We start from the raw sequence: 17,763 nt of genomic DNA on the forward strand, positions 1-17,763 counted from the left end.
AAAAAAAAAAGCTCTTGACAAAGAAATGTTGCCTACTCACTGGCCAAATCCAAGCAGACATGATTTATCGAAAAGTAAACACCTCATAACCAAGTTTCACAACACTAGCATGCTGACAAAGCAGTGTCTAACATTTATGTAAATCATCCCTTCGAAATTCTTGGCAAACCAGACATACCTTTTCCCAAATGTGTGTTGATGGACATGTATCGGGCCGTCCCGGTTAAGCTCTTGTGCTCCCGGTACGGGATGTGTTTTTTGGTTTCAGGGTCGATGTACTCTTTGGCCAGGCCAAAGTCAATGATGTGGATAATGTGGTCTTTTTTGCATCCTCCGCGTCCGATGAGAAAGTTTTCAGGCTTTACGTCTCTGTAGATGAGGTTTTTAGAGTGCACATACTCCATCCGGGAGATCTGAATAGGAAAGTCACAGGACAGTCAGTAACAGAGTGGCCTACTGAACTCTGCATGGGTACACACAGACTAGACCAATAAGTTAATCAATCAGGAAACAGAAACTCGACCAAAAAAAAATCTGATCTCAGCAGGATTGGGGTAAATTATTATCCAATTATTTTCCAGGGATGAATTCATGATTTAAAAAAAAGCCCCTTTCCAAATCATGAATTGGGAAAAAACATTTAAATTACCACATTTTAAGTTCTCCTAAATTGTCCAATTTACATGAAATTGACCTCAACCTTTGAATTGTAGACCAGTTTGAACACATCTTGTAAATATAGCATTATTTGATGTTGGGAACTCACCAGCTGAATGGCAATCATTAATACAGTCTTTAGTGAGAAGGTCCTGTCACAAAGGTCAAAGAGGTCTTCTAAACTGGGGCCCAGCAGCTCTAGAACCATGGCATTATACTTCCCACAGGGCCCAAAGTAGAACACCTGGGGCAGGCCTTCCGCTGAAAGAGACCGCGGGAGAAGAGGACTATTAAAACAATACAAAGGCAGCTTCTAGTTATTGCCTTGTTGCCCGCTGACATAGTAAACCACATGTAGGTCGGTCTGACCAGTTTTCAATAGACCATTTGAATTGTGTTACACTCCTGTGGACCCACGCACTAAAAGCAGCATTGAAGTCCTGGGAATGAGAGGCGCTGTAGAGTGGCCTTGTAGGGGGAAAGCCTTGCATGTTATTTCTACCTCGCCTGACAATGATGAGAGGTTGAACCCAGGGCAGCCACAGTCATCATGGATCTCAGATCAGCCAGATGGGAGGAGTAGCACTGACACGGAGGTTCAGAGTTCAGAGACCGATGCCTGCCAGGTATGCACTAACCAGAGGAAAAGGAGTAGTCTAAACCCAAACAGCCTGCAGAGATGGATGGCACTGTTCTAACAGGGTCAACTGACTGCAGTGTGTTGAGACTAATGCTCTATGTAGGCTACAGATGTAGGATCTTAAATTTGATGACTCTGTTGCATGAGAACTTTCCCACAATGTAGGAGATTTACAATGTCTAGTGTATTTGATGTGTAACTTCTCTAGGGTAGGGGGCAGTATTTTGACGTCCGGATGAAAGGCGTGCCCGTAGTAAACTGCCTGCTACTCAGGCTCAGAAGGTAGGATATGCATATTATCAGTAGATTTGGATAGAAAACACTCTGAAGTTTCTAAAACTGTTTGAATGATGTCTGAGTATAACAGAACTCATATGGCAGGCAAAAACCTAAGAAAGATTTCCACACTTCCTGGTTGGATTTGAGGTTTGTGGTTTTTCAAGTGATTGCCTATACAGTGACTTTGGGTTCATTTTGCACTACCTAAGGCTTCCACTAGATGTCAAGTCTTTAGAACGTTGTTTCATGCTTCTACTGTGAATAGGGAGAGAATAAGAGCTCCTGGAAGTAGACGACTGACATGAGCTCAGTGGTGCGCACTCACGTGAGAGTTAGCTGTGTTCCTTTTCTTTTTTGAAGACATTGGAATTGTCCAGTTGGAATATTACTGAAGATTTATGATAAAAACATCCTAAAGATTGATGCTATACATCGTAGTAGTGGACTAAACGCGTGAACAAAAAGAAAGTATTTGGACATAAATGGACTTTATCGAACAAAACTAACATTTATTCTGGAACTGGGATTCCTGGGAGTGCATTCCGATGAAGATCAAAGGTAAATTAATAATTATAATGTAATTTTTGTCATTTGTGTTGACTCCAAAATGGCGGGTATCTGTATGGCTTGTTTTGATATCTGAGCGCTGTACTCAGATTATTACAAAATTAGCTTTCGCCGTAAAGCTTTTTTGAAATCTGACACAGCGGTTGCATTAAGGAGAAGTGTATCTATAATTCTTTGAATAACTGTTGAATATTTTATTAACGTTTATGATGAGTATTTCGGTGTCATTCACCGGAAGTATTGGGAGGCAAAACATTTCTGAACATTACACGCCAATGTAAAATGTTTTTTTTTGGATACAAATATGAACTTTATCGAGCAAAAACATACATGTATTGTGTAACATGAAGTCCTATGAGTGCCATCTGATGAAGATCAAAGGTTAGTGATTAATTTTAGCTGTATTTCTGGTTTTTGTGACGCCTCTCCTTGCTTGGAAAATGGCTGTGTGGTTTTTCTTTTCTAGGCACTATCCTAACATAATCTAATGTTATGCTTTTGCCGTAAAGCCTTTTTGAAGTCGGAAAATGTGGTTGGATTAACTAGAAGTGCATCTTTAAAATGGGATATAATAGTTGTATGTTTGAGAAATTTGAATTAGCCGCCTTACTATTTCACTGGCTGTTGAATAGTGTGTCCCGCAGGTGGGACGCTAGCGTCCCACATACCCCAGAGAGGTTAAAAAGGCTTCTAAAGTTTGTAATTTCCACTTTGAAATTTCAGACTTGATTTTCCCTTACGAAAAACATATCAACCACTACAAAAATGTCCATTAATAATTCTATAATATTAATAATCCACACTTCCCATTGCTGCAGGATAATTTGCCTGCTTTAGCAAACTGGCTCAAATTAAGATTATACACCTGTATATAAAGGTACTGAACCTAATACAGTATATACTAGGCAGTAGGTTTTGTAGTGAGGTGGTTCCCAAACTGTGTTTGAAATAACTCAGTTATGCTTTCAACTTACTCTTGAAAGTTGTAATAGTAGAACGCAAAAAGGTTCAATTTAGAAATTGGGTAGTGCATAATCAGTTTTCCTCTTGACATGTCAGTCATTGCATTCCTCAGAGAGATATTTAAAACATGTAAGAAATCTGCAGATCAACTAGCCCATGTCAGGTAACATTTTTCTGTTACCCCCAAGATTTTGTTGTAATGTTTGAGTCACTCTAACACATGAATACACATTAGGCAGAATGGCAACGTGTAAAATTGCAGGAAATAAGCTTTAAACCTGCTAAATGTTCTCTCCGCCAACAAGAGGTGTGTGAACAATGTGTGTCATGAACAGTGCTTGTGCCAATAGAAATAGACGTGGGATGTTCCAATGCTGGAAGGAGGGGCCCGAGTGAAAAACATTTGGGAACCCCTGTTGTAGAGGGCTCATATGTTGACTTTCTAAAGGTTGTGTGATGAACACATCTTTAGGTTGTGTATGGCCAGTGTGAGGAGCGATGTATTCAGCACTGGTGGAAAAGGTACCCAGTTGTCATACTTGAGTAAAAGATACCTTTATAGTTAATAACTCAATTAAAAAAGTGAAAGTCACCCAGCAAAATACTATACGAGTAAAAGTATTTGGTTTTAAATATACGTAAGTATCAAAAGTAAATGTAATTGCTAAAATATACTGAAGTATCAAAAGTAAAAGTTGAAATCATTTCCCATTAGTTATAATAAGCAAACCAGATGGCACAATTACATTTTCTTTCTTTTTTTACAGATAGCCAGAAGTAATTTTGGTTTAGTGAGTCCGCCTGCTCCGAGGCAGTAGGGATGTTCTCTTGATAAGTGTTTGAATTGGACCATTTTCCTGTCCTGCTAAGCATTCGAAATGTTACGAGTACTTTTGGGCGTCAGGGAAAATGTATGGAGTAAAAAGTACATTCTTTTCTTTAGGAATGTAGTGGATTAACAGTAAAAAAAAAAATCTAAAATCTAAATAGTAAAGCACAGTACAGATAGCCCAAAAACTACTTAAGCAGTACTTTAAATTATTTTACACCACTGGTATTGAGCATCGACACTGGTAAAAGTCACAAAGGAGTTAATGTGTAGGCTGTGAGTTGATTCTGTGAAGAACTCAAACTCTTAACGAAAATACAAAGCATTCAATTGACTCAGTTAAATATTGCATAGGCAACATTTTTCAAATCAACACAAGTATTTTCTAAATCTCTAAAAGCTGTAGAGGTGAAAATTCTCAAAATTCAATGGTTGAATGAGAATGTCTGACATTCAATGTTGGCAGTGTTCTCCATTTTAACAGATGACAAACATTTCCCAGTCACGAGTCAAATCATAATATTGGGAAGTAGGCTATTGCTGCCCAGACGGTGACCTCTACACAACAGACAAAACAATCCAGTCAAACAATTCAAAACAAAAACCATACAACCAAACTTCAAGCAACAAAAAAATGTAAAATGCTTTCCCATCCAGTTCAATCTGATACTGTATAATGATTTGTTCATTATTCATGGCTAACCCCCAGTAGAGATTGGTCACCTGAATTCAAAATACCTGAGAAAGTGAACTTTTAAGAACCAGCACAATCACTGCCAACCCCTGATTGGTAAATTAGATAACGATGACAAGATCCAATGACACAGGGAAAGAAGAAATCTGACAGAATGAGTGAGTTTTATCAGCTAGCATCTACAGCGCCTTCAGAAAGTAGTCACACCCCTTTACTTTTGCCTCATTTGCTTGTGTTACAGCCTGAATTTAAAAATTTAGATTTTTTTTATCACTCACCTACACACAATAACCCATATTATGAAAGTGGAATGAACATTTCATTTTATACAAATTAATTAAAAATGAAAAGCTGAAATATCTTGAGTCAATTAGTATTCAACCCCTTTATGGCGAGCCTAAATAAGTTCAGGAGTAAAAATGTGCTTAACAAGTCACATAAGTTGAAAGGACTCGCTGTGTGCAACAATAGCATTTAACATGATCTTTGAATGACTACCTCATCTATGTACCCCACACATACAATTATCTGTAAGGTCCCTCAGTTGAGCAGTGAATTTCAAACACAGATTCAACCACAAAGACCAGGGAGGTTTTCCAATGCCTCGCAAAGGGCAGATGGGTCAAATAAAAAAAGAAGACATCGAATATCCCTTTGAGCATGGTGAAGTTATTAATTACACTTCGGATGGTGTATCAACACACCCAGTCACTACAAAGATACAGAGATCCTTCCTAAGTCAGCTGCCGAAGAGGAAGGAAACCGCTCAGGGATATCACTGAGGCCAATGGTGACTTTAAACAGTTAGAGTTTATTAATGGCTGTGATAGGAGAAAACTGAGTATGGATCATCAATATCCACAATACTAACCTAATTGAGTGAAAAGGAAGCCTGTACAGAATCAAAAATATTTAAAAAAAAATGCATCCTGTTTGCAACAAGGCACTAAAGTAATACTGCAAAGAATGTGGCAGGGCAATTAACTTTATGTCCTGAATCAAAGTGATATGTTTGGGGCAAATCCAATACATTACTGTGCACCACTCCTCATATTTTCAAGCATAGTGGTGTCTGCATCATGTTATGGGTACGCTTCTAAATGTTAAGGACTGGGGAGTTTCAGGATAAAAAATAAACTGAATGGAGCTAAGCACAGGCAAAGTCCTAGAGGAAAACCTGGTTCAGTTTGCTTTCCACCAGACACTGGGAGATAAATTCACCTTTCAGCAGGCCAATAAAGTAAAACACTAGGCCAAATCTACATTGGAGTTGCTTACCAAGAAGACTGTGAAGACTTCAATCTGTTTGAAAATGTATGGCAAGACCTGTTGTCTAGTAATGATCAACAACCAACGGGGCCTAAAATGAACACCCGCTACCTGCGGGTAGATCTTGACATTGGCGGGTAAGATGTCTATTTCACCAGACACGTTGGCGGGTGGTCAGGGCTCCACAGTGCGAGCATTTCACTCGCATTTGTCAATAAAAATCGTACTTAACTATCACATTTACAGTCAAATAAAAGCTGCAGCAGCTGTTTTCAAAGTATTTCTGCTGTTTTGGATCATAGCTGGCAAATTAATCGCACAAAGTCAAAGTACTATGAATCCTATATAGCCTATTCCATCTTGCGCAGCAACACTGCCTGGCTGGCGGCTATGCGCACGTGAAGAGCTGCGCACAGGCATAAACCGGATGTCTGCTGAAGTGAGACTTTGTCCTTGTGTTTCTTGGCTAATTATGTTGTTTTATTCACAAGCTAGGTTGTTTTTCTGTTTGCATTTCAACTGCTAGAGAAGAGAAGACAATGCTTCTACTAAGACTAAATCTCACAGGCACAAACATGACTGGAGGTGTGGAAAGCTCTTAGAGACTTTCCCTGAAAGACTCACTGCTGTAATCACTGCCAAAGGTGATTCTAATGTATTGACACAGGGGGTTGAATACTTAACGAATCAAGATAGTGTTTGATTTTTCAGTACTTTATTTCTAATGTTAGAAAAAAAAAAAACACTTTGACTGACTACTTTTGGTAGATCGTTGACAAAAATTGACAATTAAACCAATTTTTAACCCACTTTGTAACAGAACAAAATGTGGAAAAAGTCAAGGGGTGTGAATATTTTCTGAAGTAACTGTACACTAGGGGGGAAAAAACAGCTGGAACAGGTTCTATTTTGTGCTGTGTCGGGGGCCAATTAGCCTGTTTTGTAGGTTGCCAATTCTGAAACAGGAGTAGGCATTGACATCTCGGGTGCTCGCGGGGAGCCAAGACAGGAGTGAAAAACCAAGTGGCACCATGGGGATGAGCTGTGAACAAGGGCTAATAAGAGGCTTCAAACAGGACCTCCCATTTCACTGCCAAGGGGCAGAAGATGCATGGTGGAGTAGATTTAGCTAACTGGGACATTTTGATCCTGCTGTAGACTGATGTTCAGTTCTGTCAATGACATATCATAATCAGGGAGACCATAAAGGACAGGTTTACCTCACCAAATCTAGTTTGTCAGGCCTAAAATACGAGCGACACAGGTGGCCAAACAAGTCATTACTGCAGCGGAAGCAGACTTCATCCATCCTGGACAGATGACTGAGCAGCCTGGGCCTTACGGCAATAAAACACGAATTTATGGGAAGGATTGGCTGGCGGGAGAGCGCTTTGATGAACCATTAGTATCCACTTTCAAGCCATTGTGCACATCAGATATTCTCCTAACACTGCAGCACTGTGCTTATAATTCTGAACAAGGTGCTCCTGTTCTCTACTCATGGTATTGAGATGTTTTACAAACCAAATAAAAATGTATCAACTGTTGCACCATTTTAAAAACTACTACCATATGCCAACCTTGCCTGACGACTCAAACTGAATTTTTCCACTGCTCTTTGTTCGCTACAGTCTGAGATTGCTATCATTAAAGTTGTTTGTGGGGGATGTCAAAATGAGGGGTGTTGTACAAAACAGTCATCAGCCATTAGATGATTTCAAACCAAATCAGAGTATCAAAGCCAGTGACATTCTCAAAACGCTGTTTTACCCACGTGTGTTCTGGCTCTGGTCCAACCCATCGGTTTAGAGACCAATCCAAACGGTTAGAATGTGTTTGCATTCTAGAAATCATTGGGGAGGTGCTTAGATCCAGACTCATTGCGGAGAAGCAACTAATGTCCGTGGGCGTGTCGTAGCGTTTGGCCGGAGAAAAGAGTTTGGGTAGCCTGGAAAATGCCAACCACCAATAGCTGACAAGGAAACTCTTGTTCTCTCCGAAACAAGTCCAGACATGCCCACAGGGATTTTCTGATATGCAGGGGAATTTCCAAACTTACTGAACTCCCAGAGAGAAAAGAACTTCATACTGTGAAGCTGTCGTAGGCCTATATCAAGCAGCGTTGTGTGTTATTACAGTCAATATTTATTAAGTCCATGGAAGAGAAAGATCCTCAACCCTCAATAGTGTTGGGCAATATCTGGACACATCCAGCCATCCACCTGTCCAAACATCGTTGATATACGATTGTATTACCTTTTCTTTCTTTTTCCCCCGGGGCTGGGGAGAGCACTTCATTGCAACCCTTACCCTCACAATTAAATATTAAGTTGAAGCTGGTACTTCTTTGAGACAAAGGAAGATATTATATTAAGGGCACATATTAAGTATAACTAAAACATTCAGTATTTTGAGAATCACCGTAGAAACGGTCCCGTGTTTAGGTCCTGTGGTGAACGAGCGAGAGGAAGATGTGCAGAGCAAAAGCCAATTTAACAGCAACCTGTCCCTGTCAACCTGTCCCAGCCAGTCAGCCCTAGAGCACCATTGAGTGCCTGCAGACACGCCTACAGAGTTGTCATATGACTGATCCATCTATACCGGTGTATGTCATGCCTACAGACCAGTCATGTGACTGATCCATCTATGCCGGTGTATGACACACCTACAGACCAGTCATATGACTGATCCATCTATACCTGTGTATGTCATGCCTACAGACCAGTCATATGACTGATCCATCTATGCCGGTGTATGACACGCCTACAGACCAGTCATATGACTGATCCATCTATACCGGTGTATGGGGAAAAGGGCTACAGACCAGTCATATGACTGATCCATCTATACCGGTGTATGACACGCCTACAGACCAGTCATATGACTGATCCATCTATACCGGTGTATGTCACGCCTACAGACCAGTCATGTGACTGATCCATCTATACCGGTGTATGACACACCTACAGACCAGTCATATGACTGATCCATCTATACCGGTGTATGACACGCCTACAGACCAGTCATATGACTGATCCATCTATGCCGGTGTATGACACGCCTACAGACCAGTCATATGACTGATCCATCTATACCGGTGTATGAAACGCCTACAGACCAGTCATATGACTGATCCATCTATACCGGTGTATGACACGCCTACAGACCAGTCATATGACTGATCCATCTATGCCGGTGTATGACATGCCTACAGACCAGTCATGTGACTGATCCATCTATACCGGTGTATGGGGAACACACCTACAGACCAGTCATATGACTGATCCATCTATACCGGTGTATGACACGCCTACAGACCAGTCATATGACTGATCCATCTATACCGGTGTATGACACGCCTACAGACCAGTCATATGACTGATCCATCTATGCCGGTGTATGACACACCTACAGACCAGTCATGTGACTGATCCATCTATACCGGTGTATGACACGCCTACAGACCAGTCATATGACTGATCCATCTATACCGGTGTATGACACGCCTACAGACCAGTCATATGTCTGATCCATCTATACCGGTGTATGACACGCCTACAGACCAGTCATATGACTGATCCATCTATGCCGGTGTATGACACACCTACAGACCAGTCATGTGACTGATCCATCTATACCGGTGTATGACACACCTACAGACCAGTCATATGACTGATCCATCTATACCGGTGTATGACACGCCTACAGACCAGTCATATGACTGATCCATCTATACCGGTGTATGACACACCTACAGACCAGTCATGTGACTGATTCATCTATACCGGTGTATGGGGAAAAGGGCTACAGATAATGTTGCTCTGGAACAAAGTTCTTTCAATAAACACATGAGAGGACGGGGGAGGTCTCTCCTCTCATCTCTTCTCTGGGAGCAGCGGTGCTTGTAAGACTAGGTCGGTTGGAGGCTGCAGCTAAGAGGCAGTCATGCTGAAAGCCATAGGAGGAACACGTCATGGTTATTTCTGGAAATGAAAAATGAGTAGCCCAACCCTCCCACGCTACAAATGCTCCCAAGCAAACATTTACTTGACAAAACTTTGGATAATATTGTGTTTGAGTTTGTTTGGACAAGTCAAATAGAATCGGGGTGCTTTTCGCCTACAATTTCTCCTTGCTCAGCACCAAGTGACATGGACTGGGTGTGTAGAGAGTAGCTTTTGCTGTACATCTCAGTGGCAAGTCTTGATCCTCTTCTTACTACCTTTAGAACCATCCACCCAGAAACATTAGGTGTACCATGTCACTGTGAAGGACCTCACAGCAAGATATGCTAAGGGATTTAGTCTTCTATACAACAACGACCGCACACAGCCCCAATCTGAAAGGGCAGAGATTAAGCTGCTCTCTTTCTTTAAGAAGAACAGCAGCTTTCCACCAAACAGGATGCTTCCATTCATCTCAATTAGATGTGGTTGAATCATTAATCCATCTGGTTATCCCTCACATCTAGAGCCAACATCTGCTCTCAATAATGATCCTGAGGGGAGTCGGGATCTAAATGTGCAAGTGCATGTTGAGACGTATGCAGAGCTATACTAGTTAGCTCGTTCTCCCATAAATCCCTAGACTTATTGAAGTCAGTAGGGACAAACGGGGAACATTTTATTGAACAAATTCAGCTCTGTTTAAATTTCATTTAACTTTTCTGCTGAGTCACATTCAGATGATAGGCCGTTTGGTTTATGGAATAGGTGTCTCCTGGCCTGATCCAATCAGAGACTTTAGTGGTGACCAGACAGCCAATTCAGAGGCTGTAGTGGTGACCAGAGAGCTGGTGTAGTGGTACAGTGCTGGGCCTGGGCGTGGCATCTGCCAGGGCCTTTACTTGGCACGCTGGATGAAAAGCCGAAATGAGTGTGACATGGCATTTAAAGCATATAACATTTCCACATACACAAAAAGCCTGGGTTGGAGGTAGAAAAAAGAAAAGATAAAAAGCGGAATTTGTCTTTTCCCCACTAGCACAGACTTTGCTGATAAAGGGAAAAATGTACTACGATTGCAATATGTTGTCCCACCAAGCGATCTCAGGATGAATGCACTAATTGTAAGTCGCTCTGGATAAGGGCGTCTGCTAAATGACTAAAATGTAATATGAGGTAAGTTAGTGCTTAGACAGGCAGTCCCACTAAATAATGAATGAGTTTCCGCATGGTTGGCTTTTTCCACTCTTTACGTCTGCGAGCGTGACAGTAGACGCGGCATGCTCTTTGTTGGACTACCCCAAGGGTGGGCAACATATGGCCATGCAGTCCAGATCCCATTCAATCTGGCCTGCGGGAGTTATTTTTTTGGGGGGTGGGGGACTGATTATTTTGGGTAATAAATAAACATCAGGCCACTCTTGATCGTCTAAAACTAGATCGAAAGTATGTAGAAATAATGGACCTGTACGCTTTCAAATAACCGTAAATTCCGGACTATAAGCCGCAACTTTTTTCCCAGGCTTTGAACCTTGTGGCTTAAACAATGACGCGGCTAATACATGGATTTTTCCCACTTTCAATTTTATTTTTTTCTCCAAAAAAACACATTCTGTGACGTGTCAGTTTTTTGTGGCATGAAGCTTTCATTAGACCAATGAAATTGCTGAACGGGTTAAGGTCAAACAACTTTTAGTTTACTGTTTAGATTAAATCGAGCGCTCTAAAACTTCCCATCATTCTGATTACGTAGTCATTTTGTCACCCTCATCATGGCAAAGACACGGAGAAATGCATATGATGCAGCTTTCAAGTTGAAGGTGATTGATCTGGCTGTTGGAAAAGGAAATAGAGCTGCTGCACGGGAGCTTGGTCTTAATGAGTCGATGATAAGACGTTGGAAACAGCAGCGTGAGGAATTGACTCAGTGCAAAAAGACAACTAAAGCTTACTGCAAATTTTTTATTTTAAGCCGTGTTTCGTTAAAGCCTATTTATTTTTGTTACAAGCCGTGTTTCGGTAAAGCCTATTTATTTTTGTTGCAAGCCGTGTTTCGTTAAAGCCTGTGTAAAGTTAATTTGTTTCAATGTACCGGTAGGCACCTGCGGCTTATAGACATGTGCGGCTTATTTATGTTCAAAATAATATATATTTTTAATTCAGTGGGTGCGGCTTATATTTAGGTGCGCTTAATAGTCCGGAAATTACGGAACTTCCCTTTTTCTGGTCCGCAAACTGCTTTTGACGAAATAAATATTATTCGAATTTGGAAATCCCAATGGGGCCCTTGAGCCAAAATTATTTCTCACCCCTGGACTAGACAATACTCACACCAACCGGTCTACTCTGTATGGCAAAGGCACTAGGCAGTGCCTTCAGAGAGCTGTGACCTGTGCAAAAGAACAAGACATAACTTCACATTCCAACCCAGACGTAAGAATTGGAGAACAAACTGGTTGTACATCTCTTGAAGGACAATGGAAGTCCAATAGGAAGTTGTTCTGTACTTGAAAGATAATGGAAGTCCAATAGGAAGTGGTTCTGTACTTGAAAGATAATGGAAGTCCAATAGGAAGTATTTCTGTATTATTAAAAACTGATGTGCTTCAGCTTTGAAGCCTAATCTTAAAACACCTGATGATGAAACAAAGAGCAACCTACTCCTCAGTTGCAATTGATGTTGTCTAGTCTGATGTTGTCTAGTCTGATGTTGTCTAGTCTGATGTTGTCTAGTCTGATGTTGTCTAGTCTGATGTTGTCTAGTCTGCTCCAGAGTTGGCTGGCGTGAGTCTGACAAGGACATATCCTATCTCCATTTCTGGAAAAATGACCTTCGGTAGAGCTTTACTGCTTTCCCAACAAACCAAAAAACACCAATGAAAAAGCACTGTTTTCACCATGGTTTAATAGGAGCTTCTTAGAGCAGCTATTAAAAGATCCCTTCAATTATTTTGTATCTCAGCGTGTGGGTTTCCACCCATTTCCTCAGATACTCAGGGAGGGGAAAAAGCTAGTGTTTCCCTTAATCTAATGTTCTCCACAAGATTCCTGACAGTGGCTGGTGTAAGGGGGGGGGTTGAGGGAAATGGAGTCACGGACAGTTGAAGAGGTGTCATGAATACTATTTGATGAGAAATGGAGTCACTTTTTCAACCTCCTGGATGTCTGGGTGGGGATGGAGGTATTATTTGGGGAATTGTGTGCCTGTATGTGAAACCTGCGTGAACCTTTGGGGATACCATTTCTGCCATGGGCTGTACAGCATTAACTAGTAACTGTTCTACACAGAAATGCAACAGCAGCGAGCATCTTTTAAATGTTTAGGCAAGTTTGAACAAACTCAAATTCCTCCTCTTCTGAAGTTGATTCAAGCAGTGTGAAACATAAGCATCAAGACAGGCACCAATGACTATGTGGAAATTCTTTTTTTGTCTGATGTCCAAATCGTTTAGGCCTATTTGCTTAATAAAAAAACACACTTTTTAATTTTTTTTTAAATCATGTTATCTGAATGCAGAACTTGTTAGTTGGAGACCTTTAGACAAAAACAAGCAATTCATACAATTCCAGATTTTGTTGTATTAACAGGTCTCAGGTGTCCTCCTCCCCCCCCCCTTTTTTACGGGTGTAAAATATGAGGCGTCACACAGAAAAGGCCTCCATGGTAGCAACCAGAACTGAGAGCTAAAATTCGTCCACAGCATCGCACACTTTCTCTCTAAACATTGAGGTAGTGCTTAGCAATGACCCGTAGCTAGCACGGCTTGCATTTAAACTTGACACCTGTAAACTGTAAAGGGTCACATCTCTGCTAGGTGTTGGCGAATGACAGCACTTCCTGTATGGGGGGGATGCAAATGCAGAGATCAAACACCACCGGCGGCTCACACAGACAAAGGAGAGGGCTTGTCGTAGCCATGCATCCACGGTCACTTATCTTCCTCCCCAGAGAACACACACACAAACAATCAGGGCAGTTGTTCCCAGGAACATTAGGCCAGAGGAGTCTTATCAGCACTGGGGAAAGGAAGTTGCTTTCTGCTGCACCTGGTGGTGGGGGGCTTCAAGTTGTATGGGCGAGAAATATGGAGATAGCCTTTCCTTCCTGTTGTGGATTCTCCCTCCCTGGTAAACCAACATCCTAGTGTCAAAACCAACATATGAGGTATAGTGGTAGCCTAGTGGTTAGAGCATTGGGCCAGTAAGCGAAAGGTTGCTGGATCGAATCCCCGAGCTGACAAGGTAAAAATCTGTCGTTCTGCCCCTGAGCAAGGCAGTCGATAAAGACAGCCCCCCACACCTCTTTGATTCAGAGGGGCTGGGTTAAATGTGGAAGACACATTTCAGTTGAAGGCATTCCGTTCTAAAACTGACTAGGTATCCCCCTTTCCCTTAGTGCCCGTCTTGCAAATATTGTCTCTTGTGCTTCATGTGTCCTACAAGCCCAAACTCCCATTGCAGGCGTGTGCACCTTTCAACTAGGTTAAGATCATAGTCTCGGCTGATGACACCAACCACAACGGATTTTAATCATTTATAGTCGAGACGTCCAACCAATTTACAGGTCAAACTAGTCCCTTGCATGAAATGAAGCTGAAATATTCTCTAAATGAATGTCAAAGCTTATCGTTGTCATCTAGAGGGAGTAATCACTTATTGTGGAAATGCGGTAATCTTTTTGTTAAATCAACCAAAAACAGTTGCGTGATTGTCATGCAGCAACACAAGAACACCAGGGAACAGGAATGAAGATAATCCAGAGCGTGACCTTACCTGTACTGCCTAATGTTTTGTAGAACCGGTACTCCAAATGTAACTGTGGTGCCCTCGACTTGACGGGTTCCTGCGCGACAGGGTACAACAAAGCACTTCAATTAACAATATGGGGGGGAAATACACTTTTACTGACTAGCAGTTTCCCCCCCTCAGCATTTGGGTTCAAATTGCTGACTTAAATTGGAATGAGACTTTTGCGAGCTTCATATTTTTTGGTAGTACAGCAATTTATAGCCGTCTGGAGAGCTATTAGAATGGCATGAGTCATTTCCCGTGCCACAGCTTTTAGAGGCACACCTAAGCTGGCATTTCCACCAGCTACTATTTATCTGCTTGTCCAGAACAGTCCTGCCAGGCAACCATCGTTCCACACATATCCCAGCTTAGCTTGTGATGTATGAAGAGCATTAGGAATATTAACTTCAATACATGTTAGCAGGTATCCTTTACAGGGGTCGCGTTAAGAGCTCAGAAATCTGCATTTTCAAAAAATATGTTTAAATCATTTCACCTGGGTTTTATATTGAAAGTCAAGTGTTTTGTCTTTCAATATAAATAAAGTGGTCCGGGGAGTGCAACTATAGTTTTCCTTCACCAAAAATACATGAATGCAACACATTTGGCAGAAAATAGCTTCATTTTCATCAGATGACAACAGAAGCACAACACTATTTGGCTGGCAGCCACACAAGTAAATGAGCTTACAATGAATAAGCAACTTTTTTTGGTGTGCAAAAAACAATGCATGGCCATCAAATTTCTAATGTTTATTACAGAAAGAATGCAGCCAGCTACATTTCCTAATGTTTTGCTTGAAGTTAATCTTGCATTTTACCAGAGAAAAGTAGGCTACATGGAGAATAGTACCTGAGAAAAGTAGCTACACATCAGTCAGAGCGCTGTCGGCTGATAGAATGCCCGTACGTGTGAATTCTCACCGAGAGGAGAATTGCAACTGAAGCACAAAATTTGTCTGATGACAGCAGAAATTACAATAGGGTTTACAAAAATGTAGTAATATATTTGTGTTTTATAATAAAAATAAAACAATTAGGTGAAAAACAGAGAATTCTGCGTTACATGCTAACCACGTTAGATGCGCGAGCGTACCGCTGTGACACTCGGGAGCCCAAAATCTATGGTTTCGACCATGATTAAATAATAATGGACTGGATTTATGTAGTATCTTTCTACCAACTGAGATATTAAAAGCGCTTTACATAGTAATGAGGAAACAACCATTTTGTGCCAGAATGCTCACCACACATCAGCTAGCATTGTGGAGCGGTGAAGCATGATACATGCCAATTAGGAATGAGGTGGATGATTTGGTGGCCATGATGGAAATGGGGCAGGTTGGGAATTTAGCAAGGACACAGAGGTTAACACCTGGGATAAGTGCCATGGGATTTTTAATGACCACAGAGAGTCAGGACATCTGTTTAATATCACATCAGGAAGACGGCACCCTATGCAGGGCAATGTCCCCTTCACTGCCCTGGAGAATTGGGATTCGATCATAAGACCAAAGGGCCCTCCAACACCACTTCCAACAGCATCTGGTCTCCCATCCAGGGACTTACTAGGGGCAACCTGTTTAGCTTCAGAGGCAAGCCAGCAGTGGGATGCAGGATGGCATGCTGACAATTAGGCCTAGTCACTTCCACATAAAAAAGGACAAGTCTAATTTCCCTTTCAGTATCAATCCTCAGAAATCTTAGTTTGTAAACAAAGACTTCAGTAGCCTACAATTGATATGCATTCGTTCTGCCCCGATTCTAAGCATACAGAGCAGTGCTGCTGTCAAGTGCCTCATACGACAGCCCCCAAACTCCTCTAGACCCGTCCTCCAGAGAAATGACTGCCAGGGCTCACCATGTTGACTGTCAACAACTAAAAAACAGTCTTCTGCTTCAAAGGCAGTCTGATGTTTTTCAGGCGACGTGTCCTCTGGGAGTGTAAAAGCGAGCCTGGTCGCATGCGTGCCTCACTAGGCCTTTGCTCAATTATTGATGAGTGACAGATTATGCGTGTAGCCTACATCAGGCCTTTGGGTCACCGCTAACTGTGTTCGTTGTTCGCAGCTTATGCCTGCCCATACCATAACCCCGCTGCTACCATTGGGCACTGTTATACACGCTGTCTGGCATCTGCCCTGTACAGTCGAAACCAGGATTCATCTGTGAAGAGCACACCTCTCCAGCGTGCCAGTGTTCATCATAGCTAAGCATTTGCCCACCGAAGTTGGTTACGACGCCGAACTACAGCCAGGTCAAGACCCTGACTGAGCACGCAGATGAGCTTCCCCGAGACGGTTTCTGACAGTTTGTGCAGAAATTATTCGGTTGTGCAAACCCACAGTTTTATCAGCTGTCCGGGTGGTTGGTCTCAGACGATGCAGCATGTGAAGAAGCTTCTTGATATGCCACACCTGTCAGGTGGATGGATTATCTTGGCAAAGGAGAAATGCTCACTAAACGGGATGTAAATAAATATGTGCAACAAATTGAGAAATAAGCTTTTTCTGTGTATGGAAATGTTCCATAATCTTTTATTTCAGCTCATGAAACCAACACGTGTTTATATTTTTGTTCAGCTCAGTTTATTTTTTACAGGAGAGAGTACTTACCAGTTTAATAGCTACATACTCGTTGGTATAGAGATTTTTACCTGAAACAAAGCAGAGAGAGAGAGAGAGAGAGGTGGCATTCAGATAAGAGCACTTTGGTTATTACTCAACCTACTGAAGGGCTTGCCTAAATACAGTGTTTTGGTGTTTAGCCTAGTAGACAGCAAATGACCATCTCCAAAAGCAGTTTCAGAGCAGGACAAAAAAAAGCTATAGAAAAATAGTGAGCTCTGTGTTGCTCAGGGACACTTCAGTCCAGCCTCAAGAAAGGAGTGTGTATGCATCAATCTCTCTCTAGACAGAGGTTTGTGTGACCCAATTATTTACAGTTGAAGTCAGAAGTTTACATACACTTTAGCCAAATACATTTAAACTCGTTTTTTCACAATTCCTGACATTTAATCCTAGTAAAAATTACCTGTTTTAGGTCAGTTAGGATCACCACTTTATTTTAAGAATGTGAAATGTCAGAATAATAGTAGAGAGAATCACGGTTGGGATGGTGTTCTTCGGCTT

General features: G+C 41.7%; 1 protein-coding gene across 5 annotated transcripts in view; it reads right to left on the reverse strand.

Annotated features, from left to right (window-relative positions):
- The window catches only part of LOC106587660 (casein kinase I), a 50,374-nt gene that overhangs the window by 14,643 nt on the left and 17,968 nt on the right, over positions 1–17,763 (reverse strand). For 4 of the 5 annotated variants that reach the window (XM_045689533.1, XM_045689532.1, XM_045689531.1 and 1 more), the window contains exons 3-6: positions 17,248–17,288; positions 14,616–14,685; positions 767–918; positions 179–413 (exon numbers count right to left, since the gene is read on the reverse strand). In XM_045689533.1, the coding sequence (XP_045545489.1) occupies positions 179–413; positions 767–918; positions 14,616–14,685; positions 17,248–17,288 (498 nt within the window). Of the gene's footprint in view, positions 1–178; positions 414–766; positions 919–14,615; positions 14,686–17,247; positions 17,289–17,763 lie in introns of those variants that run through there. The other variant, XM_045689534.1, reaches the window with a different exon arrangement.

Source organism: Salmo salar, chromosome ssa11 (genome assembly GCF_905237065.1).
Source record: "Salmo salar chromosome ssa11, Ssal_v3.1, whole genome shotgun sequence".
Lineage (NCBI taxonomy): Eukaryota > Metazoa > Chordata > Actinopteri > Salmoniformes > Salmonidae > Salmo > Salmo salar.